This window comes from Scyliorhinus canicula, chromosome 2 (assembly GCF_902713615.1).
Source record: "Scyliorhinus canicula chromosome 2, sScyCan1.1, whole genome shotgun sequence".
In the NCBI taxonomy this organism is placed as follows: domain Eukaryota; kingdom Metazoa; phylum Chordata; class Chondrichthyes; order Carcharhiniformes; family Scyliorhinidae; genus Scyliorhinus; species Scyliorhinus canicula.
This window is the reverse complement of record NC_052147.1, coordinates 234,081,018-234,096,362: the sequence shown is the minus strand read 5'-3', so window position 1 is coordinate 234,096,362 and position 15,345 is coordinate 234,081,018. Positions and strand designations below refer to the sequence as shown.

At 47.9% G+C, this 15,345-nt stretch overlaps 1 protein-coding gene across 2 annotated transcripts in view; it reads left to right on the top strand.

Moving 5' to 3' along the window:
• The window catches only part of LOC119962037 (extended synaptotagmin-3-like), a 170,816-nt gene that overhangs the window by 145,071 nt on the left and 10,400 nt on the right, over positions 1-15,345 (top strand). For both annotated transcript variants that reach the window (XM_038789816.1, XM_038789817.1), the window contains exons 15-18: positions 2,475-2,549; positions 3,568-3,654; positions 6,890-7,039; positions 8,645-9,006. In XM_038789816.1, coding sequence (XP_038645744.1) covers positions 2,475-2,549; positions 3,568-3,654; positions 6,890-7,039; positions 8,645-9,006 — 674 coding nt within the window. The remainder of the gene's footprint in view (positions 1-2,474; positions 2,550-3,567; positions 3,655-6,889; positions 7,040-8,644; positions 9,007-15,345) is intronic.

Here is a 15,345-nt window from a genome sequence, read left to right as displayed (position 1 = left end):
GTCTGACTGTAGACAATGACCGTCCTGTGTTTCTCCCCAGTCTTTACTACTACCACTTGAGCTCTCCAGGGGCTATTGCTGGCCTCAGTGACCCCCTCCCGCAGAAGCCATTGGATCTCCGACCTGATGAAGGTTCTGTCCTGGGCACTGTACCGTCTGCTCCTGGTGGCAACGGGATTGCAATCCGGGGTGAGGTTCGCAAACAAGGAAGGTGGATTGATCTTAAGAGTCATGTGGCTGCATACGGTGAGATGGGGTAGGGGTCTGCCGAATTTTAAGGTTAAGCTTTGGAGGTGGCACTGCAAGTCCAGGCTGAGTAACAGGGCAGCGCAGAAGTGGGGGAGGACGTAGAGCTGGAAGTTGCTAAACTCTATGCCTTGGATGGTGAGAGTTGCGATGCAGTACCCCCGGATTTCCACGGAATGGGATCCGGAGGCCAGAGAGATTTTCTGTGTAACGGGGTGTACCGCGAGGGAGCAGCGCCTTACCGTAGTGGGGTGGATGAAGCTCTCTGTGCTCCCGGAGTCAAAAAGGCAGGTCGTCTTGTGCCCATCAATTTTCACCATCGTTGTTGTGGTTGCGGGGCCGGGACTGATCCAGGGTGATCGAGGCGAGCTGCAGCAGATGTTGGGAGGTCCCGGGCTGGTCAGCAGTGGTGGAGGTAACGGCCAGCGATGAACGGCCAGACGAGCAGGGGTCCTGAGGCGCCGTCCAAATTGGTGGAGAAGATGGTGGCGCCCACGGCGCGCACATGGCGGACGGCATCAAAGATGGCGGCGCCCATGGGCCGCACTTGGCTTGCAAGGAGGAAAATGGCCGCGCCCCTGGGTCGCACGTGGAAGGTGTAGGAACGCCAGGCCTGGAAACAGCGGTGACCGACCGGGCGTGGCAAACAGAAACAAAGTGTCCCTTCTTTCCACATCCGTTGCAGGTGGCGCTGCGCGATGGGCAGCGCTGCCGGGGGTGTTTGTTCTGCCCGCAAAAATAGCACTTGGGCCCCCCAGGGTTGGCTGGCTGCCACGCGGCGGAGGCTTGCGGTGAGCTGGAGTCGGCAGCTGGTGGGGCCCATGATGCCCATGACGGTGCTGCACAGTTGGGGGCGTATGACTGGACGTTACGGGAGGCCACTTCTAATGAGTTTGCGAGCTGCCTACTTCTCGCAAGATCAAGCGTACTCCCTTCCAGTAGACGCTGGCGGACGTACGCAGACCTCATGCCTGTAACGAAGGCGTCTCGGATTAAACGTTTGTGTGCTGGACTGCCGGAACTGCCTGGCAGTCACAGTTCCTCCTCAGGATGTGCAGGGCACGTCAGAAATCGTCCAGGGACTCACCGGGGAGTTGCCGTCTCGTGGACAGGAGGTGCCTGGCATATAGTTGGTTGACTGGTCGAACGTAATGTCCCTTCAGGAGCTCCATTGCTTCGTAGTAAGTGGGCGCTTCCCGGATGAGAGGAAAAATGTCTGGACTCACCCGTGAATAAAGGACTTGGAGCTTCTGTGTGTCTGAGGGTTCCTCAGCAGATGTTCGGAGGTAGCTTTTGAAGCAGGCTAGCCAGTGGTCAAATGCGGACGTAGCGTTGACTGCTTGAGCGCCCAGCTGCAGGTGATCAAGCTTGATGCGAAGATCCATCGTTTTAAAAATCTTTGCTCAATAAATTGATGCACTATCAATTATCACAAAGACGAGAGTAGTGGAATAATCAAGGCTTTATTGAGCAAAGATGTTGTGCCTCCTGTAGCTGCTACCAGAATGGCTGCAGCACCGGTGAGCACACACATTTATACGCCGCCTACTGGGTGGAGCAAGCAGGCAGGGATTTACCCATGTACCTCTAGTATACGTGTCTTACCGTAATACATATAATACTGCTAGTGGTGACTACCACACCTAGCATGACCCCTCTGGAGCTACGAAACCCCACAATGTTTCCATAGAGTGGCTAAGGATCAAGTACTCTTGTCCAACCTGCTGCTTGTTGCACACCAGCTTGCCATGTACCTAGCGGGGGGATCCCCACCGACATCTAAACTGCTGCCTCCATTATTCCCCGCTCCTGACTGAACTTGCTACAGGTCAACCTCTGCGAACAAGCTTGCAAATGCTCGAAACCTTTTAAATTGGAAATTCATACCCACTCACATGACTTATCCTCTCAATTATCACTCCATATCAGCCAGTCAAACATTATTTTTGTTGGACTTTAATAATCAGCATGATTATTGTTTTTTAAACCATAGGAACATGTATTATCTATAAGTACACAAAATGCACTTAATGGTCTTGTAAAGCAAAAGCTTAACTAATAGCATCACCATCTACAAATCCTAAAATTTAATCACATGACAGTAATCCAGTCCTAATGTGTTGGTAGCAGCAGTTAATCACTCATAGCCTTTACTATCATTAAACATTCTTCATACATTTGCATCAGCATGTCTTCAATGAAGAGTTATCCTTTTGTTACATTCACAGTCAACAAAGAGGGCCAACTTGGAACCGAGCTGCTCTGTTCAACTTGTCGTAGGGAACAACATACAAGAAAGCAAGGTATGAGATGCCCATATTCAAAGCTTTATATTATGTGTAACTGCACTCTAGGATAATGCAAATTGCATGAGCGGAACATCTCAATACATTTTTAGTGCAATGGAACTTTACAGAATAGCTTCTACCTCCGATATGATGGGGATGATTGACGAATTCTGCCCCGATTCTTGAGTCAGAAGAATGTCCATTCTTCCCACCCACAACTGGGTGATGTGAGACCTGAACCAGAAATAGTTTGGTCAGATGCTGCTGGTGAGCTGGAGGCACCAAATGGTTGCAGTTAGTTGGTTGCAAATGGGCAGAAAATCAGCCAGCTCCCACACTGAGCCAGAAGGAAAATAGTATGTGTCGATCGACGTAGGAAATCAGTATGCATATTGATGCAGCATTCTGGAAACTGGCAAGCCTTGATGTTCAGAAGGCTTCCGATTTTCGACTGCTCACTGCTCGAAGAGTCTATGATGGGGAGTTTCTCTCCTATCAAAAATCAGTTGCTTCGGAGGTGCCTGTGTTACACAGTGCTAAGCAGACTTGCGTTAATTCCCCAGGGATGGGAGGTGCTGCTGACCATTACCTGCACAGCCCATGTGGCTTTCTGCATTGATATATTTGAAGAATACACAGATAATGGCCCCAATAAATTGAGATAAGTCTAGAAGCACAGCTACACAATCTAATTACTCACCCTTCATGTAGTCCTGGGAGGCATCTTGATTTCTGTTTTCAACAACTTATTATTATAACTGTATAATTAACAAAATAAAGGAACAACTGCAAGGCAGGTGTATATCTGAAGGGCGTGTAAAAGTCATGCTTTTCGAGAATATACATGAATTGTGCTGTAATAATTTAGATTACACATCTAACTATTAAAACCTTGATTAAATATATCACCATTACAGGGGAATACTTTCTTTGTCAGCAAAAGTAGCTGACACCAGTTAGCATTTTTAGTAAAGAAATTAGTCATTAGCACTATGAAGGACTGTTTATCTAACAAATAATTTTGGATTCACAGATTTGCTACAATACCAGTTCACCAATCTGGGAACAAGCATTTGTATTCTTCATCAAAAATGTTCATTCCGAACAACTAAGCATTGAGGTAAAGTATATTTAAAGCTGCTATTAATAATTGGGGTGGAATATAACAGTGGCAGTACTGTATTTAATAAACTCAGACATGAAGTTGTTCAGATTTAGAAATTGCTTTAAGAAAGCTTCAACACATCTAAGCATTGGTCCACTCTGCTTGGATTGCTGAAGTCCCAGTAGTCAGCAGGAAGCCTGCACACATTCCTGGTCTGAATGTGTCACCTGGAGGCAGGGAGAGCAATCATGGACCCTGGTGCTTCTCCTGTTCTAGGCCCCTTATTCCTTCCCCACTTTAACCCTCCCCCTTGCATCCTTCCCAGAGTTGGGAACCATAGGCACCATGGAATCAAACTTTTAGTGGACTTAGCAAAACTTCATGGGGCGGGATTCTCCCAATGGGAGACTAAGGGCGCGATTCTCCGCTCCACAGGCCGGGTGGGAGAATCGCGGGAGGGCCGCTCTGGCACCCCCGCAATTCTCCCCCCACCCCCCCCCCCCCCAAAATGGCGTGTCGCGTTTTGAGACACGCCGCTCGGAGAATCGCCGGTCGCCGTTTTTCATGACGACCGCCGATTCTCCGGCCCGGATGGGCCGAGCGGCCTGACGACCCCGACGGGTTCACATCGGCCGCAACCACACCTGGTCGCTGCCGGCATGAACAGCGTGCGACAGGTAAGTGTGGGGCCTGTGGGGGGCGGAGAGGGGATCGAGCACCACGGGCGTGCTCGGGAGGGGACTGGCCCGTGATCGGTGCCCACCGATTGTCGGGCACTCTTTCCCCTCCGCCGCCCCGCAAAATCAAGTCGCCACGTCTTGCGGGGCAGCGGAGGGGAAGACGGCAACCGCGCATGCGCGGGTTAGAGCCGGCCAACCCGCGCATGCGCGGCTGACGTCACTTAGGCGCCGCCGGCCGCGTCATTCTTGGCGCGCCGCCTTGACGTTTCACTCCGGCGTCGGAGGCCACTCCTCGCCCCCTATTTTCCCACCCCCGGGGAGCTAGGAGCGTCGCCGTGTAAATTACGCGGCCGCCGCCAGGTAAATGACGTCACCGGCGCATCCGCAGGTTGGCCGGCGCCAACCCACGCATGCGTGGTTGCCGTCCTCCCCACGGGCGCCCCGCAAGAAATGGAGGAGTGATCTTGCGGGGCGGTGGAGTAAAAGAGTGCGTCCTTAAGAGACGCCAGCCCGCCGATCGGTGGGCACTGATCGCGGACCAGACCCCTTCTGAGCGCCTTCTCCCGATGCTTGATCCTCACTCTCCCCCCCCCCCCCCCCCCCCCCCCCCCCGCCCCCCACACAGGCTGTCCCCGCAGCGTTCGCGTGCTGTTCCCACCGACAGCGACCAGGTGTGGTTGGTGCCGGCGTGAACCCGTCGTATAGGGCAGGCCGATCGGCCCATACGGGCCGGAGAATCACCGCTCACCCGTTACAAACGGCGAGCAGCGATTAACCGAGGGGCCTGCCGTAAATCTCGGCGCACCATTTTGGGGGGGTTTTGGGGGGTTGCGGATGTCGGGGCGGTGTGGCGGAACTCGCCTGGCGCCCCCGTGCTTCTCCCACCCGGCGTGGGGGGGGGGGATAATTGCGCCCCATGGGTGTGATTCTCCGTCGGCCAACACCGGGATCACAAAACGCGATTGGGCAGAGAATCGGTTTTGATGGCGAAATTATGACGGGCACCGGTTTGACACCAAATGGCAATTCTCCGATGCCTCGACAGTGGCATCAATGTGTTCCACTCTACCGTTTGCATATCAATAACGGGCCTAACCCACTGGGGCGAATTCCCGATGGCAAGTTTCACTTATGCTTTTAAAGATCGAGGAAAAGGCGTTGTGGCTACTGAGGAAAAGAGAGGGGGTATAGAAAGTGTCCAACGTTGCCATAGTGTTCTGACAGTTGCGGGCTGGCCGAGGTGGAGGGAGGGGTGGCCAGGAGGTGGACTGTGGGGTCGGTGAGGACAGGCACGGAAACTATTGCCCCAGGCTGCAAAGCAGCCATGCAGCTGCGCAGACCGCTGACTGCCCACTGGGAACTTAGTGCCATGGGTTGTATGGGTGCCTCCAGGCCACCCCCCCTCCCCCAAGGTGCCCTCTGGACCAGCCAACCCATCAACGGGATGTGTGTACTCCAGCGCAGCCAGTGCCACCTTGTTGGCGGGGATGGTTTGTGTGGGGACTGTGGGGTGTATATGCGGTTGCAGCGTGTCAGCCTCCTGAGTGTCGATCGCAAATCCGGCACCGTTTCTAATTGGAATCAATTGTGTTTCACGTGATGCCGGTGCTAGCCCCTCAACGGTCGCTAAATCGGTCCAGGTGCAGCACGGGTTTTGCTGTCATCGAACTCCAAGAATCTTACCCCGGCATCAACACTTAGTCTCAGGAACGGACAATTCCGCGGCATGGCTTTTGTACCTTGTCTCTTTGTATAAAGACCATGGAAAGCTCAGAGGCGGGATTCTCCCGAATCCCGAATCCCCGCGAAGGCCCGACGCTGGCGTAAAAAAGGCACGAACCACTCCGGCGTCGGGCCGACCAGAAGTTGCGGAATCCTCTGCACTTCCGGGGGCTAGGCCAGTGCCGGAGGGGTCGGCGCTGCGCCAGCCGGCGCCAAAGGGCTGGCACGAGTTAGCGCATGCGCAGAACCATCGGCGTGGTTCCACGCAAACGCCGACGTCAACACTTGGCCGGGATTTCGGAGAATTCCAGCCCATGTTGGCGATCCTAAATATTGAGCTAGAACCCTGCCCCCTGGTGGCTATTTTTGGGATTGCAGATGTGCCGGAGCTGTGGACGGGTGCGGGAGCAGCGGATGTTCTGACCTTTGCCTCATTGTGGCGCAGAGACGGATCCTGTTGGGCCGGAGGTTGGCAACACCGCTGAGTGCTTTGGCGTAGCTCGGGCATTTAATGGAGTTTTTGCACCTCAAGAAGGTCAAGTACTGGAGATGGTGGCCGTAATATTGTTTTTCAGAGAATTGGTCATTGTTAGCTGTTAGTGATGGAGGGTTGGGAAGGGGTGTGTAGCTGGGGAGTTTCTTGTCTTTTCTGTTTTGCTTTTGTTGTTTTTGGGAGGTGGGGGGGTTTGTATGGGATGGGTGTTCTGTTAAAGGCTTTTGTTTGTATGTCTGTAATTTTGTATCAAATGTTAAAAATTTTATGAATACATCCAAAAAAAGTGATTTATTAAATGTTCGGTTTCATTCAGTAATATATGCAAATTACTATTTCAATTTGTTTTGAGCAGATCAAAGACAAAGACCGGGAGTGTGCCCTTGGGATCTTGACTGTTCCTTTCTACCATTTATTGAAAGCGCCCGATATGACCCTTGACCAAAGGTTTCCGCTCGAACATTCAGGCCCCAACAGCCTTATAAAATTGAAGATGGTTCTTCGGGTAGGTTAGATATACAAGACCAATTATTACCTTTCGATGCATCCTGCCTCCTTAGATATGGATATGTGCTTTTGTGGCATGGACCTGAAAGCTTTATGGGGCTTTATTATCAAACAGTGGAAGCAGCATCTAATACTGTCAAATGTTTAGAACCACAACATTCTGAAACTGAAAACTATTACCAAAATCAACTTAGACTTAACTATCTTAAATATACTTGATGTAAGATATGTTGCATCTAACACTGTAGAATTTCTGCAAAGTGATATAATTCCTCAATTAAAGGTTCATATTGTATGAATATGAATACAATATTCATATTTTATGAGCAACATTTCTATTCAATTATATATGCACTCTATCTATTTTTCTGTGTGTGCTATTCGTTTTAAGAATATATATTTTAAATTGTCTAAATAAAAAGCACATACAAATGTAGTGAGAGCACATTCGGCCTCCGCGCATGTGTCTGCCAGCCAGATGTTCTAACCCTCAGTAATTTGGATTGGGAGCAAAATTCTGGTCAGTTTGGTCCTGTGGAATTAGATTAAGATCTTCCAAATACATTTAATCTGTGACTCTTAACCATCAAAATGAGGATACTTTGAACCCAATGTCATGGTTGGAGTTGAATTCAAATCACTCATGTAAAGTAATGAAGAACGTGACCCATGTTGAACCCAGAACCCAGGTTCCAGAATCTCCACAATTTACAAAAGTCTTATCTGAAGTGAATTGCATTAAACTTTGTGATATTGAATGTTTTCTTAAAACTGCACAGTACTTAAGAAGTGTAGTATGGTCGCAGTAATCATTTAGCATTGTAAAATGTCTTAAGCTTGTTTGCTTTGATGCAAAATTACTTCTTAATGTTGAAAATGTTAACTTTAGTTTACTTTTACAAAGTAATTATCGTGCCCGACAGAAAGTCATAATTTGCATAAGAAATGCATTGTTTCTGCTAAACTGACCTGTTCTCCATGTGCCCTGCCTTCCATTTTATTGTAGCACCTCTGCCTAAGCTATTGTTGATGGTTGCCGTCGTTGGACGGAGTGGGCAAAGTAAGAAGTCTTGCATCACCAGGTTAAAGTCCAACAGGTTTGTTTTAAGCCCAAAAGCTAGTGACTTCAAACAAATCTGTTGGACTTTAACCTGATGTTGTTAGACTTCTTACTAAGCTACTGTTCAAATGAGCAACGGTCCTCTAATATATCACCTCAAGGGCCATTTCATGCACAAAGTTGCAATTTGTTTGACTGTGGGAATGTCCTCACTTGGAATTTGTTCTACAGGATTAATAGATCAGTAATAAGAAGCCAGAATCCGGCCTGATACTTTTTCTCAGTGTTAGCCGAGAAGCATTATCCCTCCGCTGCTTGTATGAAAGTGGCTGACGATGCAAATCAGAGGCTGACCCTGGAGACATTTGCAGTCAGGATAGTGTAGTGCCACACCACAAGATGCATTTATTCCTGGCGCACTGAGGTAGCTAATCCTCTGTGGAAAATAAATATGAAATGATTAGGACGATTAATATTAGAAATTATAAAGACTTAAAACTGTGCATTGTTTGCTGACATCTGCTCTTTGTGAAATGCACACAGATACTCACCATTGAGGAACCAGATCCTGACAGTGTCTACACAGGCTTGAATGCCCTTAAAAAAGGTCCTATTTCAATAAAGAAAAAGAAAACTGGAAGCAAGCCAAACACTCCACCCTCAACACCAAGATCACCAAATGTTCCAAAGACATGTGGTAATAGTGCTGCAGTATGTGACCCAATGGAGAAAGAAGAAAGTAATCGGCAGCCTAAACGTACTGATGCAATGAAACCAGAACTGCCAGCAACACCAAGACAATCAAGTTCGTCGGATGCCTTAAGAGATATGACAAATACTACTTTTGAATCGTCACTCACCATTTCGACCACTGATTCTCATGACACAGATCAGCATCTTCAAAAGTATAGTCTTCAGTGAATTTTATGTTTAAAATGCTTTATACATAATCTTTATTGTCACAAGTATGCTTACATTAACACTGCAATGAAGTTACTGTGAAAAGCCCCTAGTCGCCACACTCTGGCACCTCTTTGGGTACACTGAGGGAGAATTCAGAATGTCCAAATTACCTAACAGCACGTCTTTTGGTACTTGTGGGAGGAAGCCGGAGCACCCGGAGGAAACCCACACAGACACGGGGAGAACGTGCAGACTCCGCACAGACAGTGACCCAAGCCGGGAATCGAACCTGGGACCCTGGTGCAACAGTGCTAACCACTGTGCTACCGTGCCATGTTTTGAAACTTAAGAGTACAGAAATTAATTGCTTAAAGATGACAAGTTCTGTAGCTTGTGATGCAAATCTTGAGATATAACTAGGCAGAAACCTCAGGTAAAACTAAGGGTCACCACCTCTTTACAAGCTGCTATAGAAATCACAGAGCAATTCTTAACCTAATGTTAAAATCTGTTGCTTTGTTTGGCACATAACCCTAACACAAACAATTGACTAAGTTAAAGACTCGAGTAGGTGCAAATGTTTCTTTCCGGTAAATATTGTTTGAATCTGGGCAATAGTTAGAAAAAAATTGATATTTTCAATTAATCGTCTATCATCTTGATTGTAGGTTTTGTTTTATCTTACCATGTGCTTCAGAGGCTGTCTGCAATTTTATAGTAAGAAGTCTTACAACACCAGGTTAAAGTCCAACAGGTTTGTTTCAAACACGAGCTTTCGGAGCACGGCTCCTTCTTCAGGTGAATGGAAAGGCTTGTTCCAGAAATGTTTATATAGACACAGTCAGAGATGCCCCGGAATGCGAGCACCTGCAGGCAATCAAATCATCAAAGATGCAGAGAGAGAGGTAACTCCAGGTTAAAGAGGTGTGAATTGTCCCAAGCCAGTTCAGTCGGTAGGCCCCTGCAAGTCCAGGCTTGTTGGTGGGGGCCGAATGTAATGCGACATGAATCCCAGATCCCGGTTGAGTCCGCATTCATGCGTGCGGAACTTAGCTATAAGTTTTTGCTCAGCAATTTTGCGTTGTCGCGTCTCCTGAAGGCCTCCTTGTAGAATGCTGACCCGGAGATCAGAGGCTGAATGTCCTTGACTGCTGAAGTGTTCCCCAACTGGAAGGGAACAGTCCTGCCTGTTGATAGTCGCACGATGCCCGTTTATTCGTTGTCGTGCGGACTCAACCGGGATCTGGGATTCATGTCGCATTACATTCGGCCCCCACCAACAAGCCTGGACTTGCAGGGGCCTACCGACTGAACTGGCTTGGGACAATTCACACCTCTTTAACCTGGAGTTACCTCTCTCTCTGCATCTTTGATGATTTGATTGCCTGCAGGTGCTCGCATTCCGGGGCATCTCTGACTGTGTCTATATAAACATTTCTGGAACAAGCCTTTCCATTCACCTGAAGAAGGAGCCGTGCTCCGAAAGCTCGTGTTTGAAACAAACCTGTTGGACTTTAACCTGGTGTTGTAAGACTTCTTACTGTGCTCACCCCAGTCCAACGCCGGCATCTCCACATCATGGCTGCAATTTTATAGGTTTATTCTTTAATTGAAGATCTGCTGATATCGCAATAATTACTTCAGAATTTATCCATTTGTCCCTACATCCAGAAAAGTGTGTTCAACATATTCCTAGTTGTAACCTGAAGTTAGAAGACTGAAAATAGAAATAATCATTTGAGTGACAAATGCAAGTAGGAAGACCCATACAATCTAATTACAAAAACAAAATCAGAGAATGTGTTCGACATTAATGAGTTTGACAAGCATGATGGGCCAGAAATTAAAAACTAAATCAGCTCAAGATCTCACTATCCAGAATCTGTAAACATTTGAATTAATTGATTCACCCAAAGGAGAATCAGTGAAAACTGTATTTCCTTGTGGTGGAAGTCTCTCAATCATCTATTATAATAGAATAATAGGAATGCTTTATGAAAAATCTAGTATACGTTAAAATTATTTCTGATCTGTTTTAACTAATTGTATGATCTATTTACAAACCAATTCCCCCAAAATCCATTTTTTCCAATGCGTTGCTGCAGGTTTGACAAGTGTTGCAAGAAATGGCCTTAAAATGGACCATAAATGGTAGAGACACTGCCACCTTTCTGAAACAAACAATGCCTTCATTTGTAATTGAAATAGATTTCCTGCATCAGAAATTCTTACGCCCCAGTTCACACTTGGAGTACAGTATTCAACTCTGGTCGCCACACTACCAGATGGATGTGGAGGCTTTAGAGAGGGTGCAGTAAAGAATTACCAGGATGTTGCCTGGTATGGAGGGCATTAGCTATGAGGAGAGGTTGAATAAACTCGGTTTGTTCTCAGTGGAACAACGGAGGTTGAGGGGCGACCTGATAGAGGTCTACAAAATTATATGGGGCATTAACAGAGTGGATGGCAGAAACCTTTTCCCAGGGTAGAGGGGTCAATTACTAGGGGGCATAGCTTTGAGGTGCGAGGGGCAAGGTTTAGAGGAGATGTACGAGGCAGTGGGTGCCTGGAACTCGCTACCAGAGGAAGTGGTGGATGCAGGGACAATAGTGACGTTTAAGGGGCATCTTGACAAATACATGAATAGGATGGGAATGGAGGGGTATGGACCCCGAAAGTGTAGAAGATTGTAATTCAGATGGGCAGTATGGTCGGTGCAGGCTTGGCGGGCTGAAGGGCCTGTTCGTGTGCTGTACTTTTCTTTGTTCTTTGTTCAGTTTTTCCTAATGGACCTGATTTATGGATAACTGAAGGATACCTATCGGTCCAGATGTAAGTTTGAAGACTGGAATTTTAATAGGACTGTTATGAAGAAGCTTCCAGGGCACGTAAATGATCCCTCCATAGCACCCCACACCCCCAAGTAGGACACCCTTGGTAGTATTTACAACGTCAAACACTAGACGCACTTCTAGGAGTGCGTGCTCCAATCATTGTCAGAGCAGTGACGGAACCGTTGCCTGATCCCAGAAAGCTTGCCAAGGTCAGTAACAGATTCCTGTCAGATGTGATCCTGTATAATAGTTGGATGGTTGGCACACATCTTTGGGATCTGCATATCTTTCCTGATCTTATATACAATGGAGATTTCTGGCAGAAACCAGAGCATATTACAAAGTGTAGGAATCTTAGAACATTTCTTTTTGAAGTGCTACTGTCTACTTTTAAGTATGATCTGATTCAAGTTTGCTGATTAACTTTAAATGCCTTTATTTTCTAAATGTTAATTATTTTTACTAATATTGAGATGACCCTACTCTACTGTAAACTAATGCATAAATAAGGTTTCGAACCCCTGAATCCATTTACAGAAGTGAAGTAGATAAGCAAATATATTATCTGTGGTGAGGTGCAGTGGTGTTGTTGCTGGACTAGTAATCCAGAGATCCAAAGGAATGCTCTGGGGACCCGGGTTTGAATTCCACCATGACAGTAAAACATCTGTAATTAAAAAGTCTAACGATGACCGTGAAAAATCATCATCAATTGCTGTAAAAACCCAGCTGGTTTGTGAATCCCCTTTAGGGAAGAAAACCTGAAACCCTCAGCAATGTGGTTCACTTCTAAATAGCCTAACCAAGCCACTCAGTTGTGTTCAACCACTGCAAAGTAAAAACACCACCCCATTTTGACATTGGCACTGGAACCCACAAAGGCAAACACAGCAAAGTGTCAACCCTGCAAAGTCATCCTCACTAATACCTGGGGGCTTGTGCCAAAATTGGGAGAGGTATCTCACAGACCAGTCAAGGAACCGCCTAACATAGCCAGACTCATGGAATTTTACCTTCCTGATAACATTCCAGACACCATCACAGAATTATAAAATGTACAGTGCAGAAGGCCATTCAGCCCATCGAGTCTGCATCGGCCCATGGAAAGAGCACCTTACCAAAGCCCACACCTCCACCCTATCCTTGTAACCCCACCTAACACTTTTTGGACACTAAGGGAAATTTAGCACAGCCAATCCACCTAACCTGCACATCTTTGGACTGTGGGAGGAAGCCGGAGCACCCGGAGGAAACTCACACAGGCATGGGGAGAAGGGCAGCACGGTAGCATGGTGGTTAGCATAAATGCTTCACAGCTCCAGGGTCCCAGGTTCGGTTCCCAGCTGGGTCACTGTCTGTGCGGAGTCTGCACGTCCTCCCCGTGTGTGCGTGGGTTTCCTCCGGGTGCTCCGGTTTCCTCCCACAGTCCAAAGATGTGCGGGTTAGGTGGATTGGCTATGCTAAATTGCCCGAAGTGTCCTAAAAAGTAATGTTAAGGGGGGGTTGTTTGGGTTACAGGTATAGGGTGGATACGTGGGTTTGAGTAGGGTGATCATTGCTCGGCACAACATCGAGGGCCGAAGGGCCTGTTCTGTGCTGTACTGTTCTATGTTCTATGTTCTAACGTGCAGATTCCACACAGACAGCAACCCAAGGTGGGAATCAAACCTGAGACCCTGGAGCTGGGAAGCAACTGTGATAACCACTGTGCTACCCCATTTTCACAATTTCTGTACCAAGCAGAGATGGCAGGGCAAAACTGCTAGACTAGGACAGGTGGTGAGGGAACCAACAAGAGGGAAAAACATACTGACCTCACCCTCACTAACCTGTCTACCAGAGATGCATCTGTCCGTGACAGTATCAGTAGGAGTGAGCACCGCACAGTCCTTGTGGAGACCAAGTCCCGCCCTCACATTGAGGATACCCTCCATCCAGTTGTGTGGCGCTGCCACCGTGCTAAATGGGATAGATTTCGAACAAATATAGCAACTCAAGACTGGGAATCCATGAGGCGCTGTGGGCCATCAGCAGCAGCAGAATTGTACTCAACCACAATCTGCAACCTCATGGTGGCATATTCTCCACTCTACCATTACCACCAAGCCAGGGGATCAACGCTGGTTCAATGAAGAGTGCAACAGGGCATGTCAGTAGCAACATCCGGCATTCCCAGAAATTAGGTTTCAAACGAAGGAAGATTCAATACAGGACTACCTATATGCCAAACAGCAAAAGCAGCAAATAATGGACAGCACTAAGCGGATCACCAACGGATCAAATCTAAGCTCTGCAGTCCTGGTGATATGCCCATCCTCAGAATTTTCTGCCAGAAATGTGCAAAAGACAAGACTGAAGCATTCACAACATTCCTCAGCCCGAAATGCCATATGGTCAATGTTCGGCACCATTCGTGACTCCTGAGACAGTTCATGTCCAAATGCAGCAAGACCTGGACAATATCCAGACTTGGGCTGACAAGTGGCAAATAACATTCGCACAGCACAAGTGCCCGGCAATGCCCATCTCCAACAAGAGACGATCTAACCATCACCCCTTGACATTTAATGGCATTACTGTTGCTAAATCCCCCAAAATCAACATCCTGAGGGTTCCCAATAACCAGCAACTGAACTGAACTAGTCCTATAAATACTGTGGTTATCAGAGCAGGTCAAGGCTAGGAATCCTGTAGTGAATAACTCACCTCGTAACACCACCTCCCCGCCCCCTCCACACACACACACTCCCTACCCACCATCTACCATGCACAATTGTATTGGAATACTCTCCTCTTGCCTGGATGAGTGCACCTCCAACAACAAAGAAGTTGGACACCATCCGCTTGACTTCCAAAAAACATTCAATTCCTCCATCGCCGGTGAACAGTGGCAGCCGTGTGTACCATCTACAAGATGCACTGCAGTACCTTAGGGCAGCACAGTAGCATAGTGTTTAGCACAATTGCTTCACAGCTCTTGGGTCACTGCGGAGTCTGCACGTTCTCCCCATGTGTGCGTGAGTTTCCTCTGGGTGCTCCAGTTTCCCCCCACAGTCCAAAGATGTGCAGGTTAGGTGGATTGCCACGCTAAATTGCCCTGAGTGTCCAAAATTGCCCTGAGTGTTGGGTGAGGTTACTGTGTTATGGGCATAGGGTGGAGGTGTGGGCTTGGGTAGGTGGCTCTTTCCAAGAGCCAGTGCAGACTCGATGGGCCGAATTGCCCCCTTCTGCCCTGTAAATTATATGATTCTATGAACTCACCAAGGTTGCTTAGGCAGCACCTTCCAAACACACGACCATCTAGGACAGAGCAGAGGTTACCAGGGAACCTCACCACCTGGAGGTTCCCTGCAAGTCACTCACCACCCTCACTTGGAAATATATTGCCTTTCCTTCACTGTCACTGGATCAAACTTCTGGTACCGTAAGTCTTCTCCCTATCAGCATTGTGGGTGTGCCTACACCTCAGCGACTGCAGCGATTCAAGAAGGCAGCTCACCACCACCT